This window comes from Zootoca vivipara, chromosome 3, assembly GCF_963506605.1.
Source record: "Zootoca vivipara chromosome 3, rZooViv1.1, whole genome shotgun sequence".
In the NCBI taxonomy this organism is placed as follows: Eukaryota; Metazoa; Chordata; class Lepidosauria; order Squamata; family Lacertidae; genus Zootoca; species Zootoca vivipara.
Genome location: NC_083278.1, coordinates 38,951,035 through 38,969,461, shown reverse-complemented (window position 1 = coordinate 38,969,461; position 18,427 = coordinate 38,951,035). Strand labels below are relative to the sequence as shown.

The 18,427-nt window shown below is 39.5% G+C and overlaps 1 protein-coding gene across 4 annotated transcripts in view; it reads left to right on the top strand.

Annotated features, from left to right (window-relative positions):
- Nucleotides 1-18,427, top strand: part of UBE3D (ubiquitin protein ligase E3D) — a 58,184-nt gene that overhangs the window by 34,264 nt on the left and 5,493 nt on the right. For 3 of the 4 annotated variants that reach the window (XM_060272566.1, XM_060272565.1, XM_060272568.1), the window contains one exon: nucleotides 882-1,020. The exons of the other annotated variant lie outside the window; for it this stretch is intronic. In XM_060272566.1, coding sequence (XP_060128549.1) covers nucleotides 882-1,020 — 139 coding nt within the window. The remainder of the gene's footprint in view (nucleotides 1-881; nucleotides 1,021-18,427) is intronic. 4 annotated transcript variants of the gene reach the window in all.

The following is an 18,427-nucleotide window of genomic DNA, read 5'->3' as shown; positions in this document are numbered from 1 at the left end:
ACAATTAAAAATGAAAGAAAACCCCCTTCAAGTACTTGCAAAGCCACCGTGAGAGCTATTTGGGTCTCCTTTTAATGAGTCGTGCTCTGACTCACTGCTGAGAATGTTGTAGATTGCATTGTGCTCTGGACCTGAATAAGTAACTTTTTGCATTCAGATGGTATTAATAAGCAACTGCAACCAACTTCTCTTTATGCTTTAGAAGAAACTGCAGTCATGCATTTCCTTCCCCTACAACAGAACTTTCCAAACTGTGTGCCACGACACGTTAGTTATGTGAATGCTCCCCAAGCTCCTCCTGGGTCTGGAAAGGGGTTAGTTTAACCGTGGGTTTGCTAGTAAAACTGGATTACTGTGTTGCAGTATGTTTAAAAAGTGTGTTACCAACATGAAAAGTTTAAAAAGCTCTGCCCTACAGAATCCCCATTTGAAAGTTGATGGAACTTCAGATAATATATTTGCATCTTAACTTGGATATATAAGGATGGAAAACAGTTCCCAAAGGGTGGCTGCATTGGTCTGTAGCAAAAAAACAACCATGATTTTGCTTGTGTGTGCCCTATTTTGCAGAGTATATATGTAGCACAATATTTTCTCATGTTTCTGTGGTCTTTAGCTCTTGGTCCATTTGCCTTTCATCCTCCACTCTTCCCAATTTCTTGCCATCAATAATCCATTGCATGCTTTGGTCCGATCTACCATGGCTGTTATGTCGTTTTGCCAGGTAATTAATGGATTTTTAAAGGTACGTGTTAAAATTAACCACACCAGTGCTACATATATTGTCATGTTTGTAAGCAAAATGTACTGTACAGTATCCATTTATTGGAACTTTGAATTTCCAGCATAATAATTAAACAACACTTCTGATTGTTTTCCAGCCTAGTTGATTCATGGGGAAGTGATATGGGAGTACATTCTCTAACATTTCCATCAAAAACCTGCTTGGAATTGCTGCTGATACTGTCTCAGAGTAATGCTTCGCTGCCACCTTCCCTTCGCTGGATGAATGCTTTCCAGGTAAAGAAATGATAGCCTTTCTCATAATGTACCTAACGTTAAGAAGAGTATAGCATTCAGACCATTGCCCAAAACCATAGGTTAACAAACCTGAATATCAAACTGCAGTTTGATCCTTGTTTGGTAATTTGGTTTGTTAAATAATTATTATTTGTGCAACTCCTAGATGGATGAAGTGGAAAACTGGTTTGTTACATGGGCATCTATGAAAAAGCAAGCAAACAAACAAACCCAAAACTACATCCATATACTGATAGTGAGTTTATGGAGTCATTTATCTGATTTAAGATGTGTTTTTAAGGTGTTTACTCTTCCAAGCATAGATAAAGTCTCCCTATTCTATTGGGGATTAAGAAGCTATGTGGTTATAATCATTTTGGCACCTATATTGATATGTCTGTAAAACAGGGCCTCTTCTGGCCTTATCTGGATATAGTGAGAAACTTGGGACTGAATATAATGTTTTCTTCTGTGACTGAGTGTGAGCCATGTCCCTGCTGCTATCTCTTGCTATATTGCTTGTTTCCAGTTAATACACAGAAAGCGACATCATGATGAGTCAGACCACTGATCCCTCTATCCCAGTATTGTTTACAGCGACCAGCAATGACTCTTCAGGGTTCTGAGAGGACATTTCCACCTCTACCTGGATACCAAGGATTGATCCTGGATTCTTATATGTGTTCTACTCCTGAGTTGTAGCCCTTGCTCTTAACTGCAATCTTCAGCTAGTTTCTTGTTTTTACTTTGTTCACAGCCCTGAAAGCTGCCATATTTTGGCAGTGCTGTTGAAAGTGGCTGGGATCCAAATAGTGCAACTACTGTAAAGTTAATTCCTGAAACAGTAGGACCCCCCCCCTTGCCATGCTGTTTTTTGAGGCATCCTTAAATTTCAAAAACAGCTGGATCTTTCCTTTCTTTCTTAAAAACATTTCCAAGTCACCCTCTACCATTATGTATACTAGGGAAGCAATCAATCTCTTGAATAAAATTGTGCATTATTAAGTTCAAACCAGTACAGTTGTACCTTGGCAGTTGAACGGAATCCATTCCGGAAATCCGTTCGACTTCCAAAGTGTTCGACTTCCAAACTGCGGCTTCTGATTGGCTGAAGGAAGCTTTGGCGGCCAATCAGAAGCTGTGGAAGCCCCGTCAGACGTTTGGCTTCCAAAAGAACGTTCTAAAACCGGAACAGTCACTTCCGAGTTTGTGACGTTCAGGAGCCCAAAGGTTTGAGAACTAGGCTGTTTCGAAAACAGAATTCAACCCCTACCATCCCTTCACTTAGTAGCACCTTCATTTGTCTATTCCTTGTTTCCTTTTTTCCTCAAGCTTACTTTTCCTTCTTCCTTTTTTTTTTTTTTTTTTTTCTTTTTTTTTTTTTTTTTTTTTTTTTTTTTTTTAAAAAGTAAACTTTATTGAATCATTTTTAAAAGCATGTACAATAAAATTATATGTTCACAAAATCCAAACAACAAATATGAAAATAAAACCACTTCCCAACTCTTAACGTGTCGCTTATTTCTCCTATTCACTATATTCTTGCGTTGTCATTTCTCCATTTATATCATATTAATATAAATCCCTTTCCTTTTCACTTGATTCTTTTAACAAAAAACCCCTATTCTCTTCTAACCTAAACAGACCCTTAACTCCGTTTGGATATTCTTCTTCCTAAAATATTTTTCCACATATTCCCACTTTTTAATCAATTTCTGTTTCGATACATTTCTAATTACGGCAGTCATTTTGTCAAGATTCATAAATTCAACTAGCTTTATCTGCCAATCTGCTACCCCTGGTGCCTCTTCCTTTTTCCAATTCTGACCTATCAATAATCGTGCTGCTGCACATCCATAAAGAAAAATGTCTCTTCTATCCTTAGGGAGGTTTTCTGGAAGCAAACTTAATAAAAAATATTCCGGTTTTCTTTTAAAAGTGACTTTCACTATTTTTTTTAATTCCTCATAGACCTCCCCCCAAAATTTTTTAATTTTTATGCAACCCCACCAGCAATGCATATAATCCCCTATCCTGTTACTGCACTTCCAACAATTTTTATCGGTATTTTTATATATTTTGGCAATCTTATCCGGAGTGAGGTGCCAACGATAAAGCATTTTCAGCATATTTTCTTTGATTCCTTCGCAGGCCGTGAATTTCATTGTTCTCTTAAACAAATTTTCCCATTGTACTTTATAGATTGGTTTGCCCAGATCCTGTGCCCATTTAATCATAACACACTTTATTTCCTCATCTTTTAATTCCCATTCCAAAAGATATTTATAAATTTTGGATAATAATTTGGTCTTATTGTCAATTATTAATTCCTGAGTCTTGGATTTCCCTTTAGGGAACCCTTTGACTTTATGCTCCTTAAAAAGGCTTTGAACTTGGATATATTGCAGCCAACTAGCACAATTTGACCTAATCTGCTCATATGATTTCAATATTAATTGGTCTCCTTTCTTTTCTAATACGTCTTGATAAGTTAGACAATTTCTCTTTTGGATTTTCCCTCCCACTGCTGTCATTTCTAGTGGGGAAGCCCACCACGGGATTTGAGGTTCCAATAGATTCCTGAACTCCAACCAATTTTTAAATAAAGTTTTCTTTAAAACATGATCTGAAAATTGTTTAAATTTATTTCCCTCTCCCTGAACCAGGTAAGTATGCCAACCAGATGTATTTCTAAATCCCTCCACCGTCAATATTTCCTCATCTTCCAATACAAACCATTCCTTGAGCCAGCAAAGGCAGGCGGATGCATGGTAAAGCCTAAGATCTGGAACCCCCCAACCCCCTCTTTCTTTAATATCCGTAAGCAATTTGTACTGTATCCTTGGTTTTTTCCCCATCCAAATGAAATTACTTAAATCCCTCCTCCAATTATCGAAAATTTCCTTTTTACCTACTATAGGCAGCATCTGAAATAAGAACAGCATCTTTGGGAGTATTGACATTTTAATTGCCGCAATTCTTCCTGAAAATGAGAGTTTCAAATCTTTCCATCGGTCAATATCCTTTTTAATCTCCTTCCAAACTCTTCCATAATTATTTTCAAATAAATTTATATTATTTATGCCAATTACAATGCCCAAATATTTGAATTTTTTTACTATCTCCCATCCTAAAGATTTCTCCAATTTATCCAATTCATTTCCCTTTATATTTTTGACCATCACCTTAGTTTTTTTCCCATTGATTCTAAGCCCCGATATCTCCTCAAAATTTTTTAGAACTTCCCTCAAGCCTTTAATCGTTTCCTCTGGATCTTCTACCATTACCAACATATCATCCGCGAAAGCGCTGATCTTATATTCTTTCCCCTTAACTTTAATTCCTTTAATTTCTTTGTCTTCCTTGATATCAATTAACAGGAATTCAATTGACAGGACAAACAGCAACGGGGAGAGGGGGCACCCCTGCCTCGTTCCTCTTCCTATCTCAAATTCCTCCAACACCTCCCCGTTTAAAATTAACTTTGCAAATTGTTTACTATATATCGAATTGATTCCTTCAAAAAATCTCCCATTTATGCCATATGTCTCTAGCGATTTCTTCATAAACGTCCAACATAATGAATCAAAGGCTTTTTCGATATCAAGGAAGACAAAGCCCGCTTTTTTCCCCGGGGTCCAGTCTAGGTATTCTATCAGATCCAAAAGGATTCTTATATTTCTAGACATCATTCTTCCTGGTAAAAATCCTTGCTGATTCTTCCCTATGATTCTGACCAAAATCTTTTTTAATCTACTAGCCAAGATATCCGCATAAATTTTGTAATCTGTATTAAGAAGAGAAATCGGCCTGAAATTTCCTACCTGCTTAAATTCCTCCTCATCTTTCGGAATCAAAGTCACATATGCCTCCTGCCACGTCCTTGGCACCGAGCCTCCTTCTAAGATACCATTCACCAATTTTTGATATACCCCTCCTAATTCTTCTTTAAAAATTTTATAATGCTGGCTTGAAATGCCATCTGTCCCAGGGGACTTGCCTGATTTAGCTTTATTAATAGCATCATGTATTTCCTGTAATGTCACAGGGTTATTAAGTGCTTCTCTTTCTTCCTCCGTGATTATTTCTCTCCTCCTTTCCCTGAAATAATTATTTAATTTTTCTTCATTTATCCTGCCTTTATCATATAATTTTTTATAATATTTAATAAAGCATTTTTGAATATCTTCTATTTTTGTTAACCTTACCTCACCATCCTTAATCCCACTAACTATCCTTTCCTTTTGGATCTTTCTTAATTTCCATCCTAATAGTTTCCCCGTCTTATCTCCCCACTCAAAATTTCTTTGTTTAGCCCATTTAATCTTGTTTTCTATTTCCTGGCCTATCAATGCAGAGAGCTCCTTCTGTAATATTTTAATTCTCACCCCCAACTCTTTATTATTTGGATCGTCAACTAATTCTTCCTCTTTCTTACCAATTTCTTTCTTTATCTCTTCTATGTTTTTCTCTCTTTCTCTTTTTATTCTGCTCTTTTGTTGGATATACAGTCCCCTAACAAAGGCCTTCCCCGCATCCCATACTGTTGTTATATCTACTTCTTCTGAAATATTATTTTTATAGAATTCTTTTAACAGTTCTTTCATTTTTTTTACAAATGCCTCATCGTTTAAAATCCTCTCATCCATCCTCCACCTATTAAATTTCATATTTTTCCCTTTAATTTTTGTCATAATTGGGTTATGATCAGTTATTGATTTAATCATTATTGCGCATTTATTTGCTTTCTGAATTAAGCCAGGTGTTAGCCAAATCATATCAATTCTAGATGCTGATCTTTTAGCATGGGAAAAATAAGTAAATTTCTTCTCAGTCGGGTTATCCCTTCTCCAGATATCTACAAATTCATAATTCTTAATCAGATTTAGAAAATTTTCTGGTAACTTCCCTCTATCCTTTTTCCTTTCCCTTCTATTTGATCTATCTAGTTCTGGTTGTGTTACCCCGTTAAAATCTCCTAATAAGATTATTTCCTCATCCATAATATACTCTCCCATCTTTTCTCCCAATTTTTTAAAGAAATCTTTTTTACAACCGTTTGGCGCGTAGATATTTATCACTACTACATTCTTATCTGGGATAGTTAGTCTCACTCCCACCATCCTACCCTCCTCATCCTGAAATAATTTCTCCGATTTGATATTTTGTCTGACATAGATTACTACCCCCTTTTTCTTTTTCTTATTGCTTTTCCTTCTTCCATTGGTCCTGGTTTTCAGACCTGATTCCTGCTATGCTACCTACTTTGTATCTTTCCTTCGGCGTATCTCTTGACGCAGTGCTCTTTAGTGTCCCTTTTCAATTTCTCAGCCTGCCCCTCAAAGTCATTCTTTTCCCTAGGGAAGTTGCAATCTCAAATTGGCCTTTTTGCACAGTAAAGGACTGCAGAAATGTTATGATGCTCCCCCCCCCCTGAGTACTTAGAATGGTCACAAACATTCTGTGCCACCGAATCTGCTCAGCCAGTTGATGTCAGAGCCTTCAGTACCACAGGTTCAGTACTACATAAATTTCTAATGAGGGAAGAAATCCATGATCCACTATTTGAGAAATCCAGGCTTAAGTTCCAGCCCCAGTAAAGCTTGTTTAGACTACTGCTTGAGAAGAAGTAAAAGGCCAATCCTTGTTTTACTTTGCAACCTTCAGAATTGATGTCTGGTGGCTATTAAAGCAAAATACTTGCTTTTCCACAACAGCAGCACTGAGAGAAATGTGGAAAATGGCATAATGTATCATCAAAAAGATTCTGTATCTTAAGAAGTTGTGTGGCTTGGGTTTTGTTTCTGTTACTTCCTGAGATAAGAAGAGTCAAGATAATGTTAGCAAATCACTGGCAGAGATTGCTTGTACCTTGGAAGTGTGTCTCTCTGTATTGTAATCACTTTTGTACCATAAGCTCAGTTTTGTGCCAGAAGCTCAATTCTCTTGAACCATTACCTTACACTGAACAGCTTATTAAATGTATATGGGGCTGGTTAATAGAACTTGTAGGTTTCTGCTCATTTTGTCTGCTTTGAACAGAACAGTGATTTATAACTTTTAAAAAATTGTGGTGATATTACCTGTAACTGGGATGAAGAACTATCTGGTTGTAAAGTACAGTGGTACCTCTGGTTAAGAACTTAATTCGTTCTGGAGGTCTCTTCTTAACCTGAAACTGTTCTTAACCTGAAGCACCACTTTAGCTAATGGGGCCTCCTGCTGCCGCTGCGCCACCGGAGCACGATTTCTGTTCTCATCCTGAAGCAAAGTTCTTAACCTGAGGTACTATTTCTGGGTTAGCGGAGTTTGTAACCTGAAGCGTTTGTAATCTGAGGTACCACTGTACAGTGGTACCTTGGTTTAAGTACACAATTGGTTCCGGAAGTCTGTACTTAACCTGAAGTGTACTTAACCTGAAGTGAACTTTCCATTGAAAGTAATGGAAAGTGGATTAATCCGTTCCAGACAGGTCCGCAGAGTACTCAACCTGAAGCGTACTTAACCTGAGGTATGAGTGTAATTGGTTCTGGAAGTCCGTACTTAACCTGAAACGTACTTAACCTGAAGCGAACTTTCCCATTGAAAGTAATGGTAAGTGGTTCCATGGAGTACACTTAAACTGAAAGTACTCAAACCGAAGCGTACTTAAACCGAGGTATGACTGTACCACAATTTATTTTTAAAAAACAACAACAACACTATCTGCAGAGAGTTTGGGGTGGCTAGTTTTAACAGGACTTTGCTCACTATCCTGTTTTTCAAATGTACTTAATATATTCAGTAACAGTAAGGAAGACAGCCAGTAGCATCAAGTTAGGTTTGGACGTGGGTCCTGTGTCACAAGTCACATCATTTGAAAGTGATCCCATGAGTGTGGAAACCAGCATTTCAGAAGGAAAAGAAGGGCCCTCAGTAGGTAATCAGCACTGTCATTTCTGACAGAACTGATCACCAGTTTGGTGGGGGAGAAGAAGGGTCATCTTCCCCTATAACCACCCAAAAGGTGAACAATATTCACAGAAATAACTTGCCCTGATTGTTGATTCAGTGGAGATTTGAGAAGATTTATTGTATGCACAAAATACTTCAAATTGGGGGCCAGTGCCTCCAAGCATATGCAGACAGCAATTCTGTCATTACTAGGATTTACATTGAGGGTGCTTTGAGGTGAGTGAATAGGGATGCCAAGGCTAGCTTGAACTGGAGAGAATTTCCACCAAAAAAAGTGCTGTGACATGAGAAATTGTTTTATGAAGTTTGCAGCTCTCAGAGTAAAATGTGTTTTAAAGGAATAATGTGCACATTAGTATTTATCCGTCACTTGCTTTAAGCAGGCCTGGCTAACATATGGCCCTCTAGAAGTTGCTGAACCACAACTTTAATCCACGTGGCTGTTGGCCATGCTGCTGGGATTGATAGCAGTCCTCCTAGATCAGCAACATCTGGGGAGACACAGGCTAACCAGCCCTGATCTAAATAAAACAAAGTAGACCCTGTAATAAAATGTATCTGTGATTGAACTCTGGCTTTGTTTTCATAGCAGGGCGAATACTGTTGAAGATGCTTGGTATTTCAAAAGAGGGGGCATGACCTAATTGGAAAGTTACATTCAGCATATGAAAATCCTTTACTGTATCACCAGGCTTGCTCAGCATCCCATTCAAATGATGATCATCTGGTGGCAGGAAAACCGAGTGGCACTGACATCTATTCAGAGAGGAAATGTACAAAATTACCGGGGCTCGCAGCCCATTACAAGATGTGGTTGTGAAACAGAAAAGCAATTTGGATGTGATGAAGTGTACTAGAGTGGAGAAGAGAAGTTATTAAGCTTGTCTTGTATTTGCCAATTGAAGTGTGAGAGGTGTGTTGCGGCCTTCCCTTCAAGAGGCCTTCAGCCAAATCCATAGTAGTTGTCTGCACTCTGAAATCAAAGCCCTTCATTTCATCATATTGATAGTGGTGGTTGTGTCATGTTCCAATCAAGCTATCCTTTTTAAAACTAATTATCCCAGGATAATTGGCTGATTAGACCCAGAGACATAATGACATAAAGCATCCATGGGATTAAGTGTGCTCACTATAGAGAACAGAGAGGTCTCACCACTTCGGTAGAGGTACGTTGGCGGGTTCAGTGGGACCAGCTTGAGTGCGGTAGCTGAGCACGCCCCACCGCAACTGCCTTAGGATTTCAGATGGAATAAAGGGGGAGAATTGCAGCTCCAAAGTTGCCATGGACTCTTGGCTCTGAGTAACCACTTGCCCTATCAGAATTCATTTGGAGGAGGCACTGCTGTTGCTGTGTCTTGTTTTGTTAATCTAGTATGAAACTATTCTGTCCTATCTTTTGGTCCCCAAAAGGACATCCCCGTTCAGTAAGCTTGGAAGATCATCAGTTTTGCAACAGAATTCTTAGCTTACTATGTGCAGCTGTTTTTCTTCAAATTTTAAACTTTTCAGTGTGGAGCTCAAACTGTATATTTCATACTATTCTGGAGAACCACTGCCATTTAGTGTGGACTGTACTGACCTTGATAGATAGAGCTGTGGTATGACTCGGGATAAGGCAACTTACTATCTGCCCCATCGCCCCCACATGTGCAAGTGAAAAAGCAGTACGGGCAGTGTTTTAGGGGAAAATGCAGAAGAATAAGGAAAAACCCAGAACTCTGTAACATGTTGTTTGAGTCCTAAGAATAGCTAGTATTGAAATACACGCTTTTGTTTCTTCTCATCTTCCTCGAGTTGGTTTTCCAGAGTGACACATTGCCATTTGCAGTTCTTCTATTTGTAACGCATGATAGAAGGTTTGTGGAGTTATCTTATCAAGGAGGTTTCTCATAATGTGACACATGGGAATAAGCCAGACAGATAAAGGAATGCTGTAACTTTTGTTTTAACTTCGTGTTTTTTTAAAAAAGAGAAATGCTCACATGGGTTGTTGGCATTTCTTCTTCCTTAATAATAATAATAATAATAATAATAATAATAATAATAATAATAATAATAAATTATTTATACCCCGCCCATCTGGCTGGGTTCCCCCAGCCACTCTGGGCAGCTTCCGACAAAATATTAAAATACAGAAATCCATCAAACATTAAAAGCTTCCCTAAAGCTTTTATAGGAAGAAGAAATATGGAAAAGAGAAGCCTGGAGAAATAATATGGTCCCCTTTTCTGTGAAATAATGTACTTTGAAAGTTTTGGTAAAGAGTCCTGCTGAACAGACTAAAAAAAGCCTGAAACCCTGCTGCTTCAAGTCATTTTTTATAGCAATGGTTAGTAAATGCACTTTCAGCTGTATTTCCCCCCCAGCAAAGTGGTAGCTACTGACACCTTCAATTAATTGCAGGTGTCTGCTTCTTCTTGGGTGCCCTGGGGATATAGCTCATTAGGAGGTGTATCTCTTATTCTAAAGAATTATAGTTAGCATCCTCTTTAGAATTATCAGTTTAAGAAATATGTTTTTATCTTAGTGTTTTGTATGCATAAAAATTCATCTGTGAAGTTCATGTTTTGTAACTCTCAAAAAAAAAAAAGTTCAGAGTTAGGCTTGATTCTCACGGCATGCCTGGCTCTTTAGACCAGTGATTCTCACCTGGGGGCCATATGGCCCCCTGGGGGCTCCCAGGATATTCCAAGGGGGGCAAAGGTGGCAATTGTGTAAATGGGGGGCCACAGCACGAGACTAGGGGGCCACAGAGGGAAGCGAGAGGTGAAGAAAACAGAGAAGTGACCAAGAAAACAGAGTATCTAAAACGTTTCCACAGCTTTGGGATAAAGCAAATTTGTTTTTTAAAAATTGCATTTCCAACTTTGTATTTGGTAGAATCAGGTTTCAGGCGTGTGAATTATTTACTCAGCCTAACGTGGAATTGCCTTAACTCAGGCATCCCCAAACATTGGCCCTCCAGATGTTTTGGACTACAATTCCCATCGTCCCCGACCACTGGTGCTGTTAGCTAGGGATCATGGGAGTTGTAGGCCAAAACATCTGGAGGGCCGCAGTTTGGGGATGCCTGCCTTAACTTAATGGACAGAGATGGTCTTCAGTTATCCCTCACAGCAATAGAACCGGATATAAAAAAGCTTGTTTCTGGTCATCAAGCACAAGGGTCACATTGATTGAGAAATACAAAGTATAAATTTTTAGGTAATTGTGTTTTGTACAAATTATAAATAAAACATGTTCTGTTTACAGACAAAACATTTAAATAGGACGGTAGGGGCCTGGTCAGTAAAAGGTTGAGAAACAACACTGCTTTAATGCCATTAAAATTAAGACAGCTTTTCCTGGCTTTGCACATTTTAGGAATGGACATGTTGTGGTTTTAACCAAAAATGCCTGATGCTTTAATTATAGAGTCACCCTTCCATTTCTCTGTACTGTGTTAGAACCCCTTTGTCTTCTACTGTCTACTCTGTTATCTTGGGATTCAGGTCTGTGCTGGTCTTGTCATTTGATTGCCTTTTAAATTGGAAATTACAGAGTTTGAACTTGGGGCCCTTATGAATGCCAGACAGGTGAGCTGTAGCTTCTTCCTGTAACTCCTACCCGGAACACCACAGCAGACTGTGATTGTTCCCATTTCTCACTTTTAGGTACTCCAGGGGGCAGTAGGTGGTCACATGAAGTTTATTGTTAACAGCCTTCGAGTAAAGGCATCAAACCTCCAGACTTCTCAAGACTGGCTAGTGAAGACTAGCCTCTGATGGCTTTCTTAAAAAGAAATAAAAATGAATTAGGAACTATAGTAGCTGGTTAGAGCAGGTTCTTTTTCATTTTTCCTTTTGATTATACTTCAAACAGTGTTAGTGATTTAAAGCCTTCAGATTGCTATGAAAAGGAATGAGATGCTTATAGTTCAGTTTTTGATTGCACTGTGAAGTCATTATGATGGTGCAATATTTTATGCTTGGCTAAGTATAGATTTTGAAGAAAAGAATTTAATTACACCGAATAAATACTGGAGAAAGTTCTCCAGTTACATTTCATTAACGGTTCACGCTTCTAGCAATGAACTGATTTAATTTCATTCCTGCTGCTAAAGGTCTCTCTGTGTGTTTGTGTATCCCCTCCCAATGTTTTTATTGAAAATGTAAATCTGTTAGAACATAAATGCAAACGAAATGATACATATCTAACTACTTGTACATACTTTATGCTTTGCACTTCTTGGTGCCTTTGGATGTAATAGTGTATAGCAAACTTCTGATTGCATTTCTATCAACTGTAAATGCATAAATTTGTTATATAATTTATCCACCAACATTTACAATCCTCTCAATAGTTCTTGAGCTTCTACTTAGGTTACTTTTAATTGCCCTAAAAGCTGACCCATGATATACCGTAATTAGTGAGTTTTTCCTCTCCCATAGTTAGTTATCTTATTATATTAACCAAATTCTTTAGAGGTTCTAACTAAATAGGAAGAAATATCCCATTGATGTCAAGTCTACAGCAGGGGAGGAGAAAATCAACTTTTATTCTCTATCTGAACTTAGTATTTATTTGTAAAAAATAAATTGTATGGAAATAAAAAAAGGCAAAGGGACCCCTGACCATTAGGTCCAGTTGTGACCGACTCTGGGGTTGCGGCGCTCATCTCGCATTATTGGCCAAGGGAGCCAGCGTGCAGCTTCCAGGTCATGTGGACAACATGACAAAGCCGCTTCTGGCGAACCAGAGCAGCACATGGAAACACTGTTTACCTTCCGCTTGGAGTGGTACCTATTTATCTACTTGCACTTTGACGTGCTTTCGAACTGCTAGGTTCGAAATGTATGGAAATACTTCCAAGTAAACATGCTGTTGTTACACAGACACCCAGCCTGCTTCAGTTTTTTATGGAGAGGGGAAGTAAAAAAGGGTTCTGGTATCATTTCCACCAAGTCTGCATTGCACGATCCTTTGTGTTTTCCAGTTCCCTGCATAGTGCATATTGTGAGAGTGAAAATACAGTGGTACCACTTGTAGTATAACCTCCAGCTTACGGAATCTTTGGGTTATGGCCGCGGCAAACCCAGAAGTGGACTGCCGCTCACGCATGCGTGTGCAGAAGCGGTCCTCGGGTTACAACATTTTTGGGATGCAGCCGGGCCATTGGAACGGATCCTGTTCGTAACCGGAGGTACCGGTACCACTGTAGTAGATTGGAAGAAGCTATACATGGAGGTTCCTGCAGCCTATTTTTTCTTTCCCCTCCCCTTCTGCGAGAGAAATTGGGGCTATATGAGAAGAAAAAGGAAATAGTAGATTTCCATGATGGTAGAATGGACCATTGCCGGGTTAAACCCTGTGGAGGCCTCTAGGCAATTGAAATCTCAGGGCTCTCCTCACAAATCATCTCATATTATTTTGATCTGTTATCATGAGGCCCCTAAAAAGTGTGGGGCCCATAGGCTGGTGCCTACTCTGCCTATTTGGTAACCTGGCGTTGGAATGGACTATTCTATTTTATACTAAAGGACAAATGTAGCCCACCAGAAACTTTCTAGACCACACTCCTCACCATCTGTTCCCTAGCTGTTGGGCCAGTGATGGAGCAAAGCCTATCCGCTTTGTACTGGCCACTGAGAATGTGAAACCACAGGCAGTATGGCAGATCACGTTCATGAAGCAGGAACAAAGCACTCTGCTTCTCCAACCCAATCCGCTGTTACTTCCATGCTGTGAGAAAAGGGAATCTTATATGCAGTGTAGAAGTAAAGTGTGGTAAAATGTGTGCTGAGTTGCAGCCTGGTGTTTGTGTGTGTCTCTCCATCCCGGCATATAGATTGTGTCGGTGAATCCTAACAGGTGGCGAGAGCAGTGTTGTTTGTATGGTGGTTGTGGCAGAAATGGGATCAGAAAAGTATTTAAAAACCAACACACAATGTCTTAATTTAATAAATGGGAACAATTTATCCCTAAAAGCTGCTCCCCCCCCCTAGTCTTTTTGGAAATATTTTGTGTGACCTACTTGAGCCAACATGAAAAATGGTTTTTCTATCCTTTTGTGACAGGGCAAGCTTAAGGAAGAGTTCCAAAGTCTCTTGGCGTAGGTAGCTCTAATAGAATGAGTATTAATTAATCTTTGACTGCTAATGCCTCACCTCTTCAGCATCTATATTTGTCTTCCCAAGTGTGCATCAACTATTGCTAATTATAGGTAGTTTTTAAAGGGCAGCATTTCCCAAGGCTAATACAGGATAAGTTCAAGAGGTCTTTTCAGTTTTACATATTAGAAGCACAGAAACTTGCACATTTCTTGCAATAAGAGTATCAAGAGTGATCGCCATAAAACAGCAAGCAGCTAAATTGCATCCATGGTGTGAACAATGCCAACATTCCATTATCTAGGTGTATAAAAAAGTATTAACCTGATGCTGAAAATACTGTATGTGAGACTTGAAGTCAGGTGCGCTTCACTGGGGAGAGTGTTCTGAAAGCAGAGTGCTACTACAGAAAAGGTCCTTATTGAAGAATGTATGTTTTAGATTTGGAATAAAAAAATTCCTTCAGTAGCACCTTAAAGACCAACTAAGTTTTTATTTTGGTATGAGCTTTCGTGTGCATGCACACTTCTTCAGATACAGTGAAATAGAAGTCCCCAGGCACTTATGTAGAGAAGGGGTGGGGAGGGGGTGGGGAGGGGGAGGGGAGGGGGGATCACTCAGAAGGGTGGTGGAAGTGGGTGATTGACTGACTGATAGCTGTTGATGACCGAAAACGACTGCAAATGGTTTTGCATGAAAAAGCAAGGGTTGAGATGGCTGAAGATCGCTTATCATGTATAATGAGATAAGAATCTGATATCTCTGTTCAAACCAGGTCCCTCCATGGTTTTGAGCTTGGTGATAAGTTGTAATTCAGCAACTTCTCTTTCCAGTCTATTTCTGAAATTCTTTTGTAGTAAGACAGCTACTTTGAGATCTTGTATAGAATGTCCTGGGAGATTGAAGTGTTCTCCTACTGGTTTTTCTGTCTTCTGGTTCCTGATGTCAGATTTATGTCCATTTATCCTTTGGCGTAGGGTTTGGCCTGTTTGTCCAATATAGAGAGCTGAAGGGCACTGTTGGCATTTGATGGCATACACAATGTTAGAAGATGAGCAATTAAATAGTCCTGAGATGGTATGTTGGATGTTGTTGGGGCCAGTAATGATGTTGTCCGGGTGTATGTGGCAGCAAAGTTGGCATCTGGGTTTATTGCAGGCTCTGGTACCAGTGTCCATGTTAAGTCTGGTGGTTGTATTATTGTGGGTGAGGAGTTGTTTAAGATTGGGTGGCTGTCTGTAGGCAATGAAAGGTCTTCCTCCCAGAGCTTGAGAAAGGGAGCTGTCATTGTCCAGGAGAGGCTGTAGATCTCTGATGATGCGTTGTACTGTTTTAACTTGGGAGCTGTATGTGATGACTAGTTAGATTTGGAAGGTCATGATGATATTTTTTGGCTGGCACACTTATTTGTGGTATGAAAAGTCAAAAGTATATAAAGGTTTCCTTGGACAGCCTCTTTCTGCACCTCCCACAGAGAGAATAATTGAATTTGGAATTTGAAGATGACCTGTGGGTCTGGGTAGGTTGGTTGGGGCAAAGAAACTCCATTAGTCAATGGGGTCCTGAACCGCATAAAGCTTTATAGGTTAAAGCTAGCACCTTGAATTTGGCCTGGAAAGTTGGTTGCTGCTAGTTTGTTGATTCCATGTCACAAGCACTCCAGGGGACAGATTGATGCCTTCTGGGGAATAGTGAGTGCAGGTGCCTAACCAGTCGCGATGTGGAAGGAGAGTGTGGTCAATCCCCAAGGCTGGACGGAATTATAGTTCAACAACACCCATAGCTGCCAAGTTTTCCCTTTTCTCGCAAGGAAGCCTATTCAGCATAAGGGAAAATCCCTTTTAAAAAGGGATAACTTGGCAGCTATGAACACCTGGAGGGCCAGAGTTTGCCCACCCCTGACTTGATGCTTTCTGCTGTTGTCCCATGACAGCCAATTCTGTTGGATCACTATGGCAGAAGCCAAAGTACTACCTTTTGCCTCTGTTGAAAGGCGGAACTGTTCTGTTTCTAGGGCAACCAAAACAGAAGGCAGCAGCAGAATGAAAAGCTGCCCAGTGGAGTATTAGTTAATTTTGTCTTTCCAGTCTGTGATAAGCTCTCTCTCTCTCTGGCATTATCTTTCCTGTGTGTGTGTGTGCTGTGGTTTAAATTGCTTCATATGGAACATATGTGCCGCTTCATTAGCTGAGGCATGCACATATTTGTGGTAATTGCCTTACTGCAAAAGCAGAGAGAAGCTTGTGTTGACTAAGAAAATCGGAATTTTTGTTGAAGTCTCTCTCCCCCCTCCCCCTCAATTATTCTAGAATCAATGGCAGTGTTATTAGAAGCAGCCCCAGTGGCCAGACTTAGACATGGTTGTACTTTTGGTGAAAAGTCCTAGTGACACTCTCACGCTGTTTCTTTCTTTCTTTATTTTCATGAAGCGCAAATGAAAAGTGGCAGCAGGAAAATGATGCCCCTCTTTGTGGTAAGGCTAGATCTGGATAGGCTTGTGTACAATCCCTTGTAGGTCTTTGTCACTCATAATCTGACAGCACACAGGTTGAAGTGTTTGTAATATGACTGCAAGGGATGAATATATACACATGCTCAGAATAAACTGGAGTTTTTACATGGCCATTAAATGCCTGTTTTTAATAAATCGATTGCCCCACACAATTTAAAAACTTTAAGCAAATGGTGCTTTTGTTAAGCACACAGGTTCAGTTTCAAGCCAAATATTGCAGTTCTCTTAGTGTTGTTCTCATGTCCAGGACTATCCAGTATTCCTTTCCATCAATAATACACCTTTTGGACACCTGGAAAAATAAATTCTTGCACCATCTATTCAGACAGGACAAAACAGTAGGTGAATATGGAAATTCTGTCACTAGTGAATTGCACATTCCCAGTGAAAACATCGTAGTTAGATGATAACCACATTTGGATATTATTTGGATGCTTATTCAAAATACCATAGTTCCTCACCCTGAAGAATTTCTGCTATTTTTTAGTTTGCTTAATGTATTGTTCTTAGGTCTCTAACTGACTGTATCAGAAATTGCATGCCTCTTTGGGAAAATACCACATTTTGACAAAATATATTAAAATGAAAAATTTTGTTTTATTAAAGAAACAAAAATTAAAAATATATCTCAGAGTCAGACCATGGGGCAGAAAGGCAGGCACAGGTCTCCCTCCCACACCTCTGCTTTAAAGTAATAGTGTCCACCTTAATAATTCTGTAACATATTTTTGAAAGGCTTTGTGTCACCCTCTTTAAGAATTAAAGTCAGCAGCAATGTGTGTTTTGTGTTTGCTTTCCTTCTGCCCATGTCTTGGCATGCTTGTGTTGCATTAGCAAAAGAGGCAGTTTAAAGGAAACACGTGCAACTATTGATCTTCAAAGGAATACCATTCTCCATTTTGCCTTTTACCTCATATGAACTGCCTGGGGTGATAAAAGTGAGGGTGTCTTAATCCATAGACTTAACTTTGAAAAATAAGTATAAATGTTGTATGATGGTGTATTATGCTGAATTGGATTACTGATAGCACCCAGCCTAGTTCTGCCGACTTTGATCAGCAACAGCAGCTCTCTGAAGTTTTGAGGGAGAGGTCTGTCCCAGCCCTCCTGCTGCAACTAGAGTACATGCTAGGGGATCCCTAGCAGGTGCGGGTTGTAGTCTAACAACATCTAAAGGGTCACAGGTTCCGTTCCCTGGTCTACCTTATTGGTTAGTTAAGGTGCAGTTCCGTTAAAATTGTTTTCCTAATGGCAGACAGTATGAAATTTAAAGTGGGGTGCATCATATGCATTTCCCAGTGATCCTACCTGGCCCTTGACATCAGACCCCTGTAGGATCAGACAGAAGTGTATCAAGTGGAATACTTTACAGTGGTACCTCTGTAGAACTTAATTCGTTCTAGAAGAGGTCTGTTCTTAACCTGAAACTGATCTTAACCTGAGGTACCACTTTAGCTAATGGGGCCTCCCGCTGCCACCGCACCACCACCATGCAATTTCTGTTCTCATCCTGAAGCAGAGTTCTTAACCCAAGGTACTATTTCTGCGTTAGCGGAGTCTGTAACCTGAAGCGTCTGTAACCAGAGGTACCACTGTATTTAGTGGTGGAACTCCTTTACTGGGAAGCTCCATCATCATGCCTCCTCCTTGGCTACTTTTCAAAGGGCACTGAATACTTTCCTCTTTCACAAGGCCTTTTATGAAGAAATTCTGGTTTCTGCATATGTGATTTTTGTCCTGTGTTTTAATATTTGATTTTTCACTGTATGATTGCTGTGAACTACTATGGAAGGATTTGTGTTTTGAAAGGCAAGATAAATCAATAATGTGAACCCTTCTCCTTCCATCTCTT